This window comes from Silene latifolia, chromosome 11, assembly GCF_048544455.1.
Source record: "Silene latifolia isolate original U9 population chromosome 11, ASM4854445v1, whole genome shotgun sequence".
NCBI classification, from domain to species: Eukaryota; Viridiplantae; Streptophyta; class Magnoliopsida; order Caryophyllales; family Caryophyllaceae; genus Silene; species Silene latifolia.
In genome coordinates, this window is record NC_133536.1 from 79,218,984 (window position 1) to 79,239,285 (window position 20,302).

Genomic DNA, 20,302 nt, shown 5'->3' on the forward strand with positions numbered 1-20,302 from the left:
ATTTAAAGGATTACAAGTTTACACATAAAGAGTACAAACTACCACCATACATAATAAACTAGGTAAATAACAATTAGAAGAAGAAATTTGACAATTAACTTAAGTCATGCCTCATTATTTCTGAGTTCTACGATATTCATGGTTAACTTCTTGCATTCTTCTTTTGCCTTCATTATTTCACTGTCATTTCCCCGCTTCGATTCTTCAAGGTTATGTAGTATACTTCTCACTTGAGTAATGTCGATATTGAAGGAAATGTAGATTCATATACATACTAACATACTCATATATGTTATAAATTAATTGTCATAAAATTTAAAACGGATTTTATGCATGCAAACAAATAAACAAAATAGAGAAGAAATCATTATTCTTACAATGGTATTTCGGTTCAAATGGGCACAAAAGAGATCTCCTTCTCTTTTGTTCTTGAGCTCTCCAAATGGAAGAACAAGGATTCAAATGTAGAATCCCTCCCAAAAGCATATACCCAAGGAATACATCTTAATAACCAATATTATTTAGATCTAGTAATAATATTAGTTTTTGCTATAAAATTGATACAAAATAAATTGTATTTTTGGCTCTTGAATCACTCGGTCAAGAGGGAGTATATGCAAGATTTTATTTCTCTAGAAAATTCATATATTGTAGAGATTCACCACTTTCTTACACTAGAAAATGTTATATGTAAAAATGATGAATGAATGAATTGAAAAGAAAAAGCTCTTTTTCTTTTCTTGTATGGTTGGCCGAAAATTGGCTTGGGTAGGATGCCCAATACTTTTTGTTTTTGCTCTTCTCAAAAGCATAGGTGGGCATGGCTAGAGATTAGACTTTAATAATTATGTTTTCTCTTATTAAAATAATCAACATAATTATTCCACTAATACTCCTAATTTTCGGTTTATACAAGATAAAATGGAAGGTCCATTTTATTTTGTCATTTGTCAAGTGTGACATATGTGACATGTTACTTGACATGTGAATTTGTAATGTATTTTTAACATATTAAAAATCAACATACTCATAAAATATGTCATTTACAAAATCGACTAGTAATTCGTAATTACTTGTACCAAAAATGTTTCCAAATTATAAACTACAACATTCTGTATTTATAATAATTTATTCATTCCGTTTCAATTGTTTCTGTAAACAATAATTTCATCTAAGTAATAAAACAATTCGATTACTTAGACCGTGTCTCATTTAATCATATTTACAATGAGATACGTAAATTATACTCACAAAATTATCCGTCAATTTTAAGCAATTTAATTAACTCGTATCGGTATACGATTAATTAAATAATCAATTAAGAGTATTTCCCTATAGGTATGACCTAAGGGGGTCAATCGATCACCACCGTCGCACGACAGTAATGTCAAACTCTAGTCAGCCAATCATTACCGATATGTGTGGACCAGTTGACTTGTAAAATATTACATCCCACATGTATTCTTAAAATGAGATTTAATAATGATATTTAAATCATGTGATCGCACTATTGTTGAGGACACATTTCCCAACAATCTCCCACTTGTCCTCGACAAGTGTGCGTCACCAATTCTCTTGTCCTATTACTATCTCCCACTCAATGCAAGGTGTCTTTCGGTCGTACTTGCAAGTGATCATATCGAGAGTGGTTTCTGGATCCGGAGAATAAGCGATTGACCGGATTTATCTATCATAGATACCTTCCGAGCGTGGCCACGCATTTCCAGTTCATTACTCCTCGAGTGGCCCTGAGATATTGTTTTAACCCTGACAAGGGGATGGACAATTCCTATCGCACTCATTCCTTTCGACTAGCCACACCCATCATAACCCAAAATATGCCCATTTGACCCCATTTACGAAGGTCGTAGTAACACAAATCAAAGTTAATCTGAAACTGTGCCATCTTAGGTGAATAGTCTTTAGTCAAAAGAATCGACTCATTAGAATACTATAGTAGCTCTCGCCACGACCAGGCTATATAAATTGCCAGAACTCTATAAGCGGTCATAAGGCCCGACAAAGTGTTCCTAACAATCTGCCTATGTGATCGACTAGTCATCTCACATGGTTGTATGGCACTTGAACTTGCCATCAATCGCATCACACTCTAGTCACTTCAAGACGTCACCTCATACAAGTGACTATGGGCGAATACAATGCTAATCCGTGTTCACTTTAACGGGGTTCAATTGTCTCCACAACCCGTTTGGATGTAACAAAGTATAATAAAAGAGTTTTAAAATAAAACTCGAACGACAAATGCGATTATCACACATGAATAGTCAATGCCCGATTACTATTTCATGTTCTATAATCTAATTTGATCTTGTACGTAGTTGTTCATTTCAATTCAATTGAAATGACATGACTCATCATGTTTAGCCTTTGAGAAGGCTTTGGTTAGTAGGCTTTATCAATTTCTTGTACCTTACTCAACCTCACTACATACTCGTTTTCCTTTTGTAATGTATACATTTGCATTACAAAACTTTATGAGTACGTGTCGAGATCCAATCAAGACATAGGCCCTCTAGCCTAAGAATAGCTCCCCCTTTGTTTTCACGGTGTGCGGGACTCATCCTTCTTGCACATCTCATGATCACAAGTGTACTCAATTTCCGTTATAAATATCACTCATTGTTCTTTATTGCCTAGAACGATTCTAGAAAATCTACTTCTTAATTAACATTTCCACAATGGTATCTTAACCATCCTAATGTGTTTTGATTATGGTTTTGTCGGAAACCATGCGCAATCTCAATTGTCAATTGTCACTTGTGTAACACCCTTACACAACATTGCATCATAAACACTTTGCTTTACTTCCTTAATGCTTCTGCAAGCACTTAAGGGTAATCTTTATAGCTTACTTGGTAAAGATTACTTAAATTCGATTTTTGAAAACAATTCATCATACTCAAAGCATATGAAGTGTTATACATCATTTCTTTTTAATTGATTCGGCAGCGGAAGCAAATGAAATCAATCAAATATGTTCAATTTAATTGAACTAGTCATGAATCTTATCAACATAAGACTTCTTACTAACGCTAATATCATGTGGATTTATCTTCATAAATCCGGATATTCAAGATGTATTATAATACTTCAAAAGTCTTAAATCATTCGCAATGATCAATATGTCATCCACATATCGGACTAATTAAAATTTCCGTAACTCCCACTAAACTCCATGTATAAACACAACTTCTCGACTTATCGAGAAATGTTTTATCACATGATCAAAATGTTGATTCCAACTCATTGATGTCCTACTTAAGATCCTCTCTTAAGTTTCACATTATCTTAGGATTGCAAGACTCTATAAAACTTATGACATGTATTGAATACATTCCTTCTATTGAAGAAGTGGGTTTTAGATTCACTTGCTGTGTATTTCATAACCTCATAATGAAACACAATCCCTAATAAGATCCAAATAGACTTAAGCATTTCAACTAGTGCAAATCCCTTTGTAACTAATCTTGCTATGAAATATCTCTTTATTAGTGCAAAACCCTTTGTCACTAATCAAGCCTTTATGTTTTGGACTTTCATTTCATGGCTCTAAGCCTTGTGTTGAGTTGTGACTTAAACACTCTTATGTAAGTCCTTTGTCGATTACTTTCCAGAAGTAATCAACTTGAATCAAACAATTTGTTTTGTAAGTTATAAGCTCTTTACTTTCTTAAAAGTAGCATGAATTCATCATTTTTAACAAGTGACGAATTTAACCTCCTAGGTTTTGAAGAAACAACGTCTTACACAAAACGTCTCATGTAGCCAAGAAAGACCAGTTTCTTGCGACATAATATTCTTTGTGGCATTCTTTGTGGCTCTTGAATAATTTCTCCCACTCTGTCTTCTAAAAATAAACTTGTATTTTAGAAAGACAGCTTCACGAGCCGCAAACCCGTCGTACTCGTGATAATTGAAGAGGAAAAATGAGCATTTGTTTCTTGTGAAAAACTTACAACCATGGTACGTTTACCATTTCATATCTCATATGATTCGATTTAGTGGAGAAATAATTTAGACAAAGATGATAAAATCCCCAAAAGGATCAAGTAACTCAAAGTAACTTGATCGAAGTCCAAACCTTATCGAATAGCGTTTGAATTCTTATCCAATCATACATTATCCCATAATGCGTGTTAAGAGAGATTAATTTGTGATACTATATCACAATTCATTTGGCTTATATCAAAGTCTTCACTTTGATAATCCCATCACGACTAAATCGTGATTCCTTGAATTCTTTGAAATTCTTCAAAGATTTCTCTATTTACCTTATTAAGTGAACATATTAGTGTCAACTTAAATCGTTGGTAAAAGATAATGATCAACCTATTTTGGATTGATGATTTACAACCTCGATATCCTTTTCAACCAAAAGGCACGAGACATCTTGCTTTGAATACAAGATACGCATATACCATTAACAATCTAATGGTTTCAAGAGTACTCGATAACTCTTTGCGTTCATCATTCCAAAATTTAAGGTTTAATCTTGGGTTACCAATTTGAGTCTTGCATCATCTTCATGATATATCGTTCTAGTTTGGTTTAGAATATACTCACCTTGATGATGGGCTAGCCATACATCAAATCGTGGTGTATAGGGTCACAAAAGTGAAAACCTCTTTTGTATCTTAACAAGTTTATATTCTTATTTAGAGTTTATGCACTTAATAGTCACAATTAAGTACAACTTTAAATCCAAAAACTAGATTGAGTACACAATTACTCTATCTCTCGACCTTATTGTCGCTAGTCGTCATATTCTTATCATCCCATGTATCAAACATAATGATGAAAACCACCACCGGTTTCTAATATTGACGAAGCAGTACTAGCAAAATTTATGTTTAATCAAATAAACATTTAAAGAAGAAGGTCTCATTAGATGTCCCACAACTAACTTGTTGATTCTTCAATAATTTGGGGTAGTTTCCTTTCTCGTGTCCAACATTTAAGACAATGGAAACTTTATCGGTCGGGATTGATAGGTTTAGTATCGTCATTCTCAACAACTTTACCTTTAACATAACCTTGTATCAATTCCATTATAATCTTTACTTCTTGAACCTCGTCCTCATCTTAACGGTTTAAGAGAATGCTCCCACTTATTTCAATGAGTCTTTGCTTTGAGAAGCAAAATTGAATTCATGAAGATTACTCTTCATTCGTTCGTTTTAGTCTTAAAACTTTCGTTGAAGTGGTTGCGTTATTTTGGTCAATTATGAATTCCAACAAATCTAATTACCAAAACAATTTATCATTTCAAGGTACTTAATTCAATTAAGTATATGAAACATAACAATCCATTGTAAGTAGATGTGTTAGTCAAGAATCAAAAACCTGTTTGATAATGAATAACCTTTATCTATACTCTTTACAAGAGATCCTTAGCAATGGTTCACTTGAGGTTTTAGAAGCAAATTCATATTTGTCTTTAGTTACGATGTTTTAATGGAGATTTGAATCAAAAACGAAATGATATCGTATATGAATTGTAGCAAAGAAATAGAACAATATAAAAACGGAATAGTGGAAAACTTAACATTTATCGTTTTATTAATACTTGTAAATAACAAGTAAAGCATTTACATAGTGACCTCTACCCAACTATGATAAATGATTCCAAGATCCAAATTCATATTAACTTGGGCACGGGGTAGCCGATGAAACCCTCATCAATATAACTCGGTGGATTAACTCTTTAATCGATTTTACTTTTAGAACTCTCGGTCGATAAAATTACTCTAATATTTATCTATAGCCCAAAACACATCAACAAGGGCACGGGGTAGCCGATGAAACCCTTATCAATAACTTTTGTTGAGTTCAATCCAAATTTCGAATAAATGTGTCCATGATCCAAACCCATATTAACTTGGGCACGGGGTAGCCGATGAAACCCTCATCAACATGAATTCGGTGGATAGACATTTATCACCCACTTCCCCTACGTAACAAGGTTTGTACCCCGGGGTAGCCGAGTGCACTCCCTCGCGAAATAGGTTTTCATGGTTTCTACTATTTGGTAAGGCTATGTCTCAATTAATTGTTTTAGCGAGAGGTCATGTCAATTTATTATCTATCACGTTTTAAGTGAACTAAAGCGGTGAACTACGATAATTCGAATTGACACGGTCGATAAACTCGATAAAATAAGGATGCATGTTTAGTTATGGCAATTTAGCGATGCATGTGACATAAAATAAAATGCAAGCATAAAATAAATAAATCCTAGTATGGCCTTTCCTAAAATAGAAAAACTATTTAACTATTACATATTCGGAAACCAACTCCATTGGTCCCTTGAACTTCGGTTGTTTCACGCATCTCGAGGTAACACCGTCTTAATGTATCGCCATTCTTGAAGAAATCCGTCTTTGGGTACTCCGGAATGAATAAAATTACATAACAAATTACATAATTTCCTATTATACATTTGTAACTAAAATAAAATAAATCTATTAAATTACAAAACGGTGATACGAGATCACAATAAAAATTACAACCGAATCGATATTCCCATACATTTCGGGAAATACCAATTAAAATCTAAGGCCATACTAAGTAAAATTACATAATTCAAAATTACATAAGTTAAAATTTTGACAATCATAAAGAAAATGCAGAATTATAATATGTATGAACATGCTCAATTTTTATGCTAAATCGCCTTTAAATAGCCAATATCGTATATTACTCGGTTTTTACGGATTTGCGTGATTTCAACATTTTATAATCACAAAAATACATAAACTCATATTTATGCATAAGTTAATTACCCTAACCTCTTAGGACTCAAAATTTAGTCTTCACTAATAATTTGACCATAATTAACCCATATTTTATAAAATTGTTCATAAATGGTCCAAAAATTACAAAAATAAGCTATTAAACTTCAAATAAATCACAAAATTTCAAATAAATTTGAAATTTGAAATTTAAACTCATGAACATTCTGGAAAATTTCCATGACACTCATAATGTTCAAAATCTTAGGTTAAAAATTTCGAAATTTTTCCGGAAAAACAATGTTACGGTTTATCGATTTTAATAAAATAATCATAAAAACATGGAAAAATTATTTTCATTAACTTTTCAATTTTAGATCTGAAAAATATAATAAAATGCAACATTAGACGTTTTTCCTAAGTCATAGATTATGTTTTACTAATTTTCCACTAATAATGTCACTATTTATGCTATTTTTCTTCAAAAATCCATAAATCATGCAAAAAGACTTCTTTATAGCCAATTATTTTACACACATCTTGTAAAATTGCATGTGACAACATATTAATTTTCTATGACCAGATTCGAAATTTAACTCATATTAACCTATTTTTTCACCTAAATCCGAATTTAATAATGAAAAATTCATTTTTCGAGCATAACAAGTCCAAAAATTATGAAACTTTACAGGTTATCTCAAAATAATATATGTGACAACATATCCAAAAACCAAGTGAAAATTCGAAGTATAGCTAATTGTAGACCAAAAATGACATTTTTACTCATAAAATCACATTTAAATGCCATTATTGTAAATTATGAACAATAAAAATCCGAAAAATTAACCAAAATATCCTAAAACATTTTAGGACCAGAAATATTAACATGCATGGATTGATTTCGTGATATCTCATAATAACACAAATTTTACAAGTTTTGTTTGTTATTCTTATAACTCGGAAAAACTTTTAACCGATTTGCATGCAAACAACCGTGGCTCTGATACCAATTGAAGGAAATGTAGATTCATATACATACTAACATACTCATATATGTTATAAATTAATTGTCATAAAATTTAAAACGGATTTTATGCATGCAAACAAATAAACAAAATAGAGAAGAAATCATTATTCTTACAATGGTATTTCGGTTCAAATGGGCACAAAAGAGATCTCCTTCTCTTTTGTTCTTGAGCTCTCCAAATGGAAGAACAAGGATTCAAATGTAGAATCCCTCCCAAAAGCATATACCCAAGGAATACATCTTAATAACCAATATTATTTAGATCTAGTAATAATATTAGTTTTTGCTATAAAATTGATACAAAATAAATTGTATTTTTGGCTCTTGAATCACTCGGTCAAGAGGGAGTATATGCAAGATTTTATTTCTCTAGAAAATTCATATATTGTAGAGATTCACCACTTTCTTACACTAGAAAATGTTATATGTAAAAATGATGAATGAATGAATTGAAAAGAAAAAGCTCTTTTTCTTTTCTTGTATGGTTGGCCGAAAATTGGCTTGGGTAGGATGCCCAATACTTTTTGTTTTTGCTCTTCTCAAAAGCATAGGTGGGCATGGCTAGAGATTAGACTTTAATAATTATGTTTTCTCTTATTAAAATAATCAACATAATTATTCCACTAATACTCCTAATTTTCGGTTTATACAAGATAAAATGGAAGGTCCATTTTATTTTGTCATTTGTCAAGTGTGACATATGTGACATGTTACTTGACATGTGAATTTGTAATGTATTTTTAACATATTAAAAATCAACATACTCATAAAATATGTCATTTACAAAATCGACTAGTAATTCGTAATTACTTGTACCAAAAATGTTTCCAAATTATAAACTACAACATTCTGTATTTATAATAATTTATTCATTCCGTTTCAATTGTTTCTGTAAACAATAATTTCATCTAAGTAATAAAACAATTCGATTACTCAGACCGTGTCTCATTTAATCATATTTACAATGAGATACGTAAATTATACTCACAAAATTATCCGTCAATTTTAAGCAATTTAATTAACTCGTATCGGTATACGATTAATTAAATAATCAATTAAGAGTATTTCCCTATAGGTATGACCTAAGGGGGTCAACTGATCACCACCGTCGCACATTAAGAATAATGTCAAACTCTAGTCACCAATCATTACCGATATGTGTGGACCAGTTGACTTGTAAAATATTACATCCCACATGTATTCTTAAAATGAGATTTAATAATGATATTTAAATCATGTGATCGCACTATTGTTGAGGACACATTTCCCAACAGATATCCATGCTATTTTCCTCATTCACTAACCTGTTTATAACCTTCCTCTGCCACTCAGTCATTGGTTCATCAACCCACTTGAAGTAATTGCATCCACGCATTTTAGTCTCGGGATTATAGAATTTGCAAGTAAGAAACTTTCTTCCCGAATTTTGGAAAGTCCAAGAAGTCCGTAATGCTGTCGGAACTAAGCAATTACATGTCCCTGTTGAAATAGAGGAAAAGGAAGAGCTACCACTTGACATAATTTGAGTAATAAGAGAAAGAGAGAGAGAAATAAAGAAAGAAAGAAAGAAAGAAAGAAGGTTATTTAAAATATGTTATTCAGTAATTGCATAATTTAACACGGTTCTTATAAGAACCGTTGTAATTATATTATTAATATCTTCCCATTTCCATTTATTTTTAGAGGTGTTTTTATTCTAACACGGTTCTTATGCACTACCGTTGTATATTATATAATAAAGAGTAGAACTATATAGAGTAGAATCTATGTTAATAAGCATTTGCATGTAATAAAGAGTAGAACTATATATTAAAACGAGCATATTACACAATAGCGAAAAAAAAACAGTACAATAAGGGGAAAAAAAAGGAAACACAATTAAAAATAAAAAACCACAAAAACAAACAGCTAACTAATTAGTAAATTAATTAAACACCCTAACAGGAGTTTGACTAGGAGGTGGGTACTGAGGATAAACTTGATTATAAATCAAGCTTACTACATCGGCATCAAGACGGTGATCAAAATGGGGCACTTCTTCGTCTTCCCATGATTTCGGTACATTAATAAACCTGTACGGTATGACCCTTCTCATCAGATGAGCGTCCTCAGCGGTGGCAACCCATAAGTAAGGACCAGCGTGTACATAACGATCCTTAGGGTCGTCGCCATAAAAGTCACTTTTGCCCCTTTGATGGTCACGTGATGCATACCTTGCAGCGAGTTGTTTTACTTGGCGAAAATCGTCAAGACCATCCCCTCGAAACACGATCAGAGCATATCCAAGAAACCCACGACCAGAAATCCAAGCCAGGTGGATTGCCCTAACATTTGAAAACCCATTTTCAATGAGGATGTCCCTCAATAGGTTAAGAGACTTAGAAGCTGGCTTCCCAGCAGCATCGCGTATGACTGGGAGATTGTGAATTATGCACGTAATCGGGTTGATATAGCGGGTTACCGATTGCTGAGGATGTGCGACTGCGGATGATGAAGACGACGACATTCTTTTAATTATGATATGTATATGTATATTATTTAAAAAGTGAAGTAGAAATGTTAGTAATAATAAAGTGATTCTTATTGTTACTGCAAATGTGATGCTATTTATAGTATAATAAAGCTATAATTAATTAGATTAATTTCATCCATACGTTACATTCAAACTTGTATTAATTGTGCATGCATGCATGAGGTGAAAAATGGTCAAACAACCAATAATAATAGGGCATGCGTTGGTAAAACCACAAACTTTTCAGTTTTCACAGTGAATCTGTATTTACAACGGTTATAAGAAAAACCGTTGTTTATTGATGTAATATGACAACGGATTTACAATAATCGTTGTTGATATATGATAACGGCTTAACAAAGAACCGTTATCATTTTGTGTTATACATACGGTCAAACAATCAATACTGCAACTTTGTATCATAAAAAGTAAAAATTACAGGGCATGCATTAGTCAAATCACAAACACTAGAAAATCACAGATAACTAAACAATTTTTTTAAAACGGGTTCTGTCCAACCGTTGTGGAAATATATAATATGATAACGGCTTTAAAAAGAACCGTTATTATTTTTTGTTATATATATGGTCAAACACGCAATACTGCAACTTTGAATCAGAAAAAGAAAAAATTACAAGGCATGCATTAGTCAAATCAATACCGTTGTGTTTTTAGTCATTGGACAACGGTTTTTTTATAACCGTTTTGTTGTTACTAATTGGACAACGGTTTTTTGATAACCGTTTTATTTTTTAATAATTCGACAACGGTTTTTGGATAACCGTTGTAAGCTAATATATTTAACACGGTAGAGTTGACCGTTTCTTATTTAACTTGTACCGTTTCCAGTTTCCAATTCTTAACTTGTTAAGTTTCCAATTCTTAACTTGTTAAGTTTCCAATTCTTATCTTATTATTATACCGGTTCCAATTCTTACTATTTTATTATACCGTTTCCAATTCAACCCAAACTCATTATAAGTAGAATTATAATTTTCACAATCTTAACTTGTACCGTTTGCACTTTCCAATTCTTAACTTGTTAAGTCCTCCATTAATTTTCCACATCGATTATGTCGTTAAGTTCATCAACTTATAGTAGTTCATATTGTTCATCCGATGATGATGATGATGAAGCATCATATGAACCTCTTGCAGGACCCCCAAGTAGATTTTTGTACGCTAAACCCTTTACGTGCATCGTTCACAATCTCCCGTATACAGAGGACGGGCATGGAAAGGCTATACTCTCGTATAGCCTTGACTGGTTAATAGGTTTGATTCGGTTAGCTGGATTGAATTTGGTTCAGACTATCTACCCGGACAATGATGCACATGATGGCTTCGGGCGGTGCGCCCTCTTCGAGTTTGGCGGGGGTGAGGAGCGGGAATGCTTTCGTCAGGCTCGCAAACTTGAGCGGGCATTCTATAACAATGACTCTTCGAGACTCTGGTTTGATCACGATGATCAGCGGGTAGGCCCATATTTATGGGTTGCGAATGAATCTGACCGTCTCCTACTACTTACGATTCTGCACTGCCAAGGTCGCATTGCCGAGCAGGGGACAATGCCGTTGCTATGGGAAAACGACTGTGTGGATTGGGCTGAAGGTGAAAGAGACATATATCGTGATATTGTCTCTGAATTCCAGAGGATGGGGTAACAAAAAACATACTTCCTCCATTCAACTCCACACTACACATTGGCTTTTTCACGTTTGTCAACGCTTGTTTTACGCGATTTTTTTCTTTAGCTTGATATTTTAATGTACTCCAAAAACCTAAGTCATTATAATAAAAGTTTGATATTTTTCTGGTGATATTGTCTCTGAATTCCAGAGGATGGGGTAACAAAAAACGTAACAAAAAACATAAATAATTAAACTTTAATTCAAACCACCACCATAATCTAAATACAACTTACAATGCCATATAATAATTAAAGACTTAATTATTAGAATCTGATGAAGTATTAGGATACTCATCATGAATTTCGGTATAGAGCAAGTCGTAGATCGGCCCTTCATTATCACCAGGAAGCGCAGGTGGAATGGCCTCTTTCTCCCATGACATAGGCACGGTGGCAAGAATGTGATGCTTCCTGCAATGTTTCAGCAGATGGTGATCAAGATGGGTCGTAACCCATAGATAAGGGCCTTGTTGTTTATCATCCGAATAGAAGTCCTCTTTCTCCGCATCTTCCCCCGCAGTTGGCTTCGTCAAACACGATAAAAGTGAACCCTACAAAACCTTGCTTGTTTGTAGACACAGGGTAGACTTTTTTAACCGCGGTGAAACCGGAGACATGAAGCATTTGCGTTAACCACCCAAAATTAGGGTTTAAACCCTTTCCATTCACACCATAATGAACCGGGAGATTATGGAGAATGCAAGTAAAAGGCTGTGCATAACCAAAATGTGATTGTAGCTTCAACACACCAGCCATATATTTTTTAGAGAGAAATTTAGAGAGAAATTAAAGAGTAAATGTTTGATAATTTAGAATTTGACATAAAACATTATGAAGACATATTTATAAAATTATTATTTTGGTCAAATTGAATATTATTGGTCAAATTGAATATTTATTAAAGTTATGATAAAGTTTTGAATGCAGTAGTCAAACTGAAAAATCTAATCAAATACTGAAAATGGTTGAATTGAAAAACCGTTATTTCATAATAGAAAATAATAATGGTTACGAAAAATCCGTAGCTATAACATAACAACGGGTAACAAAAACCGTTGCTGGTGTAAATTTAGTAACGGTTTTCGAAATGTCGATATCTTAAACTGGTAACGGTTTTCTAACAACCGTTGATAAGAGTGATTCTATAACGAGTTTTTGGAAACCGTTAAACGTGTTTGACAACGGTTTGTTAAGCAGCCGTTGTGAGATTATAATAAAAACGGTTTTGGAGAGAAACCGTTATTCCAATTAGCGCGGTCTAGGTTTCCTCCAATATTTGGAAAACGGTAATCTAAATGTCGTTATTAAATGCATTAAACCGTTGTGATACGCTCCTTATTGATTGCCAGAATTGGCGTAGTGGCCTATCTCAAGAGATTCTAGGACGAATCCAGACCATATCCCTTATTAACAATCTATGACGGAAGGCAAGCCCATTCCCCACAATAAACAACCCATTTACTAAAGACCAACCCGTTTTACGCCAAAGGTGCTAGTCTGACCCAAATCCATGGTAACAAGCAAATCCAAGACGATACGAGCCATGATAAAAGACAAAGGCTCAATCAAGAGAAATGACCAGGATCAATATCCAAGACAAAAGAGTCAAAAGCAAAAGGCTCAATCAAGCAAGTCAATGTCAATATCCAAAAACTGAATCAAGAATCTGAGCAAAAAGCCGAGATATATTCCAGACCGAGAATCTGAGTCTGAATCAAGAACAAGCCTGAAATCAAATACAGGATAATGCTGTAGTCTATATAGAATCAAGACATCAATGAAGATGGTCAGCTAGCACCCTCACTTAGCTTTTCACACATCACACACCCTAAGTCCTTCTCGAGACCGTTAGAGGGAGATAGTTTGGAATTTTGAGAATCCTCTCAAGCTCGTCAAGTATACCCATCCTTTAGGGCCAAGACATGGAAATTTGAACCCACGTCATTTTAACCTACCTTTATGTGCTCAGGCTACATCAAGCCAAGAGACTCCATTTCCAAGCCATATTACAAGCCATAATCCCATCAAACCTTAACTCCACAAAATCAAAGCTCTAGAAATTTGCTCATCAAAGCCTCTTATTTCCGAGCCCCACATTCCAAATATCCAATCCAGTTTCACCTTGACCCAGACACGGAGTCTTCAAATACTTTGCTACCTAGAACGGGACTTACCCATATCCATCCTTAGGGTCCACTTTCGAGTGCGCTCACACGACAAGGAAATTTTTTACAAAATTAGCCATACCTCTTTGGTCTATGATCAGAGGGAGTTATCTCAAAGCGATTCTTCGAGTCACCAAAGGAAACTGCCCTTGTGACCCATGCACTTTAAGGCCCTGACAACATAGCTTAGGCACACACATGAACTACGGTCTGGTTTGATTTCACCTCTTCAGGTGGATACGTAGACAGTCCGTTCTTACACAAGAAGGATACAACCACAACACCCAAATAAAATTAACCACAGCTCAGAACTATAACCTGGTTTGATTTCACTCCACGTGAATACGTAGGCAGTCCTTATGGACACAACCATCCCAACTTTTAACTGTCAACCTCAATTATCGACACCTATTTTACAACCATCCCTTTCCATTTCATAAACTTCCAACCACAATTTCCATTTCTACCTCTTTACTGGGGGCTCCTTTTTGTCGCCCAGTCTCCCTTTTACCAAATTTCAGAGTCATCTTATCATCCTGGGGGCTTCTCTTCCGAGATGCCACCCTTCCTTTATTCCTCTCTCATCCGAGTCAAGCTAGTGCTCGGTCCGGATAATGACAAAGGTCTTAGATCGATTCTCAAATTTATCGTGCCTTAAGAGGGATCTCTTTTACAGCAAACAGTGGCGAAAGATGTCCAAGTAGACAGCTGATCCATGGCTCATGCCTTGCCTTTATATGTCCCCATCATTCTTGTAATTCTTCTACTTTTGGAACTGATACGCATTGTCACCCATACTTGGATGGGGGTTGCGCATACTTAAGCAAAGTCTGTCAAGGTCATCCCTGTGTCGCGTCAAATCTAAGTCAGCGTTGCGTCAGTCTATCGTCTTGCGTCCTAGTGAGTCGATGTCGTATCAGGTCAAGTCATGTATCTAGAGCCCATTGAATATGCATAACGCATTACAAATTCCACCTTTATTTCAAGTTTTAAGCAATTTTATAAAGAAAGAGCTTTTAAAACTTGTATGTTTCCTTCCTCATTTGAGGTCCATGTGCTAATTGCATTTCCTCATATGTTGTGTGCTATTTGCCTATTAGATTGCGTTCTTGTGTGGCTACTAACCATGCAGGTGAGTATCATAAGCATTGCTCGCTCCAACTGGGGGCTTCGCTCAAGTCTTCATTCTCCCCAGCGACGGTCAAGACATTCCTCAACAGTATTCGCAGTATTGCTCAAGGTTTCTTCCATGACGATCAAAGATGTTCCTAATCGTCAATGTGTTCCCCAGCAAGAATTCATGATCACTAAATATATTTCATGAGCTTCTCCCCTTTATTGGAATTTCGCTTGCGACGACACGAGCAGATTTTCTCCTCAGCGGTGCCAAGGGCGCGCCGTTGTCGATCAAACACCTTTTCCTCGGCGATGCTAAGGACGCTTCATTGTCGATCCTTTATTTTCTCCTCAGCGGTGCAAAGGGTGCGCCGTTGTTGGCTCAACATATGATTCTTCCCCACGGAGTTCGAGAGAAACAATTCCCGAAGAGTTCTGTACTTTCAGACAACCCTTTGGATAACCTTCATATATTCAGATAACCTTCAGATAACCTTTAGATAACCCTTTTAGGATAGTCCTTCAGATAATCCTTCCTTCAGCCTTACCCCTTCAAGATAATCCTTTATTCCTTCAGGTAGCTTTCAGATAATCCTTTCAGTCCCCTTCAGATAACCCCTTCAGTAATTTCCAAAAGTTCTTTTCAGTTAAGTCCCCTTTCAGTCCTTTAGAGAGTTATCTTTCTGTCCTTCAGAAAGTTATCCTTCAGCCTTCCCTTTAGAGAGAGTTAGTCTTCAGAAGTGTTAAGAAGTTTCTTCAGAATCCCTGTAACCCCTAATGCCTTCAGACACAAAGTTATCTTCAGACCAAAGAGTTTTGCCGAAGCGCCTTCAGTCTCATTTCACCCAGGTGTGTCTTAGGTATGGTTTCTTATTATGGCTGGAGAGCTTCCTTACGTAGTCTAATGGGCTTTAAACGACCCTCCTCGATAGTCGACGGACTCTAAAATGTTCCCGACGTCAGGTCCTTGGCTCAGACCCCTTGAGCCGCCTCGCATCGCCATAGTCGTCAGGTTGTAATCTTCGATTGACCTGAGGGCTATACTTTGACTTTCACCTTGTCCAAGACTCAGTCAAAGTGGGGGCTCTGTAGATACTTCATTTCTGCACCTCCCGCCAAACACCCAGTGATGATTGGGCCGCATGTTTAGCATATGTCGCGATTTTATAACGTTTCGTAAATCGGTTTATAAAAGTTAACTCGTACACTTGTGTCTACCCCTTGGTTGTCATCTAGGTGTCATTACGGTCGTTTTGGCAGTAATTAGAGTACATTTGGAGTCCGGGTCAAAAACCGTCTTCATTTCCTAAAAACCGTCAAATCCCGAATCAAAAAGCAATGTGCTTGTCTATCTAAGGTTAGGATGTCATAAATGTTATGGGTATATCTAATTTTTTGTCTCATGTCACTTCTCTGGGATAAACTTAAAGTTTACATTACAAAATGTGCATTTCATTTGGCTAAAATGATAAACCCACAGAAAGTTCTAGATCTTTTTCTTAGCTTTTCAACGCCACCGAAATCACCTTAATCCGAGTCATGTAGTGAAAGGTATGCCTAAAATACGACAGGCTGTCAAATGCGTTTTCTCGCGCAGAAGAGCCCTACCCGAGAAAGGACGCAGTAAGTGTTGCGCCTCTTCCAAGGAGCGCAGCACCTGCTGCGCCTTTTCTCAGGGATTTCTTTTTGTCCAAGTTTCCGTGTTTCACCTAAGTCGGTTGTTACTGGATCTTTCCTTCCGTATCCTATTCTTAACATAATTCCTTCGTGTGTTTAGTATAAATAGAGGCCTTCGCCTCACATATTTTTCACGCGAGTGTCCGCCCTTCTCTTCTCTCTTTGCATTCTAGACCTTGCTCTAAACTTTCGACGCCTACATCCTTGATCAATCGACCACGTAAGCTCAGATCATTCTGAGTCCCAGTCACGTTTGTATGACCGACAAATTTGACCACTACACAATTAATAAATCAATCTTTTAATTCCCTTTTCAAGGGCACTTTCATATTTGCATAGATCGAGTCGAGTTACCACTAAAAACCGGTTTAGTTAAATCTCGCGATGCTGACTTGTAAGTCTGTGGGTGTAAAATCCCAATTTTATTTAATGTATTTTATTTTATTGTAATTAATGTAAGGTTTATATCATGAGTACGCCTAAAACCGTCTTCAAAAACATATTTTAAAACCCTTTTGATGAATCAGCAGAGAGACAATGTCGAGAAGAGACGCAACAGTTGTTGCGCCTTCGGGAACAGTCGCAACACTTGTTGCGCCTCTTCCAGAGGCTGCTTAGCCACTGTTGCTCCTCTTCTTCTTCTTCTTCGTGTTTCTTCGTTGTTTTGTTCGAAGTCTTTTCTTGTTTTCATTTTTTATTTCTTCTGAATTCTTATATTTTCTAGATTAGAATTCGTTTTCAATAAAACTGTTTAATAATTCGACTCGAATCCCTTATAATCAATATTTGCGGGTTTTCGTCGTAAATTCAAACCCGGATTTACGAGGCTCGATTCGTTCATATCAAGTCCCTTGAATTCGTCTCTGATATATGTTTTAATTCTGTTTTCTTCATCAATTCTTAATCTTTAATTTTCGCCTATAATTTCAAGTTTATATATAAACCTATTTTCGACATCGTCAATAATATATAGCGTGTAATAATTCATTCCAATCCGTTTTTATCGTTTTATGACGGCTCCTGCTGCATATAATCTGACTAAATCACCTTCATTCGTGTCTAATATCAATAATCTATCCTAATCAAACAATTAACGATAACAATTAATGAGTATGACTTTCACAGTCAGAAACCAACTCAAGAACAGTCGCATGTACTGATGCGCCTCTTCTAAGGGACGCAGCAGATGTTGCACCTGTTCTGAGGTGGTTTCTGCCTCTGAACTCGTCTTGTTTTGACGTAGGCATTCTAATTAGGTTTTAATCGACTATTATCCTTATTATCACTGCTAATTCGACATATTTTCATATTTTCAATTATTTTAAATCCTTAAATTCTTTTATTTCTTTTCTTTTATTTTCAAATCCCGTTTTAAGCGTACTTGTGACGTAAATTCAATTATCCATTGTAATTATTGTCCATTCTAATTATTTTAATTCGTTATTACCTTCTATGATTTATTTACTTGGCATTCACATGTAATTAATCTAACTTCCAACTTCGACCCAATTGTTTGCTAATTTACGTGTTCACCGACATAGTCTAATTTCACATGCTAGGTTTAATCTGTGTTTGTTGCATTGCATGCATTACATCAACAACATATCAAATATGAACGATTTCCCTAATCATTAGTAGAGGCCGCTATCGAGGCGGGCGGGATTAGGTGTTCGATTAAAGAGCTTCCCAATACGTACCCTCACCCCTTACTTCATTTATCTCTGGATATCCGTGTTCATTGGTATCCACGAGAGTCATTCTAGGCATACAATGCTAAGGGTAACGAGTTCTTAGTGTCTATTTCATTACTTTGTGTCTTGACATGGCACGAGGTATTCGAACGGTTTCCAATTTTTCCACAATAAATTGGTGGCGACTCCACAAATGCAGGCTTATTCAACCTTTCACCGGTTTCAATGCCTCACAAATCGGTAACAGCCCAAGACGTGCTTTTGCAAACCCAAGGCTCCGTGGGAGAAGTGTCGTCGCCTCGAGACCAACGCGCGGGTGCGCGCAGCGCGGGTGGCCCATGTCCACAAACCATGATCCAACCAACAAACTTAGGAGGAAATTTAAGATGAAGCAAACTATCCTGAAGAAACCCCCTGTTGACAGAGTCAAAGGCTTTCCTTATGTCAAATTTTAACAAACATCTAGGGGTAAGATAAGTCCGGCCATATTTAGACACTAACTCATGAGCCAGCATGGTGTTACCTAAATTGTCCCTATTAGCTACAAAAGAAGCTTGTTCAGGACCTATAATGGAGTCAACGACTTGATTTAGCCTATTAGCAAGTATTTTACTCACCACCTTGTAGAAGGTGGTGCAACAGGCTATAGGTCTAAAATCTTTGATAGTGAGGGGAGTCTCCAGTTTTGGAATAAGAACCAAAAGAGTAGAATTTGCAGCTTTAGGCATATGACAAGTCTGGAAAAATTCAAAAATAGCAGCTTTAAAATCATGTCCAAAACAGGGTTCTTACAAAATAGAGCCAATGAAAATAAGAAGACATTCTAGCCTACTACACATCTACAAGTGCATTAAGCATCTCATAATTTACTATGCCCTTAGACCAAGCATACATTCAAAGACAGACACAATACTTGATCCATTTAAGTAGCTGTTCAACAAAGCGATGAGAACCCACAAAGATAGGTTGGCTAAGTTTGGAGTGATCAATGATGGTGTTTGCTTCCTGTGTGGGAATATGCAGGAGACTTCCCTGCATTTGTTTTTTTATTGTCCTTTTAGTCTGAGATGCCTACGTCTGCTGCAGACCTGGCTTGGTTTCTATTGGACTGTGGATATTATTGCAAACAGTCTGAAATGGAGAGAAAAGTCCCTGCTGCGTAAGAAAATCGTATTAGCTGCTATTGCCAGTCTGGTGTATTATATTTGGGAGGGCCGCAACAAATGCAGATTACGTGACTGGGTTTCTAGACCTGAAACTATTAGGGAGCGTATCCATGCTACTCTTCGTGGAAGATTACATATGCTACAAATGGAAAAAGTTCCTAGTAGGGATATGGTATGGGTTAAGGATGTCATTTTGTGCTAAGTTATGTAATGTTGTGATGGAAAATGTTATAGTTGGTGTATGTACTTAATTGCCAAAAGTTTTAATGAGAAGATTCACATTCCACCAAAAAAAAAAAAAAAATTCCTTTCATGCCAAATGCCATAGACTCCTGCTGCAAACGAGGAAACAACCAGTTTCTTCTTCCGTTTTTTGATTCTGTAATGAGCCAAGTGGCAGAGTTCATGCTTGAGACTAAGAACACGCCTACTAATTCCTTGCCACATGAACAGACCTTGCATAATCCTTTGAGAATAGGGGCAGCCAAAAAATAGATGATGGCCTG

At 35.7% G+C, this 20,302-nt stretch overlaps 1 protein-coding gene across 1 annotated transcript; it reads left to right on the plus strand.

Annotated features, from left to right (window-relative positions):
- The first annotated feature begins 19,575 nt into the window (after window positions 1–19,575).
- LOC141613581 (uncharacterized) lies at window positions 19,576–19,998 on the plus strand. The gene has a single exon (XM_074432321.1). It carries the CDS (start codon window positions 19,576–19,578, stop codon window positions 19,996–19,998), a length of 423 nt encoding a protein of 140 aa, XP_074288422.1.
- Window positions 19,999–20,302: the final 304 nt, after the last annotated feature.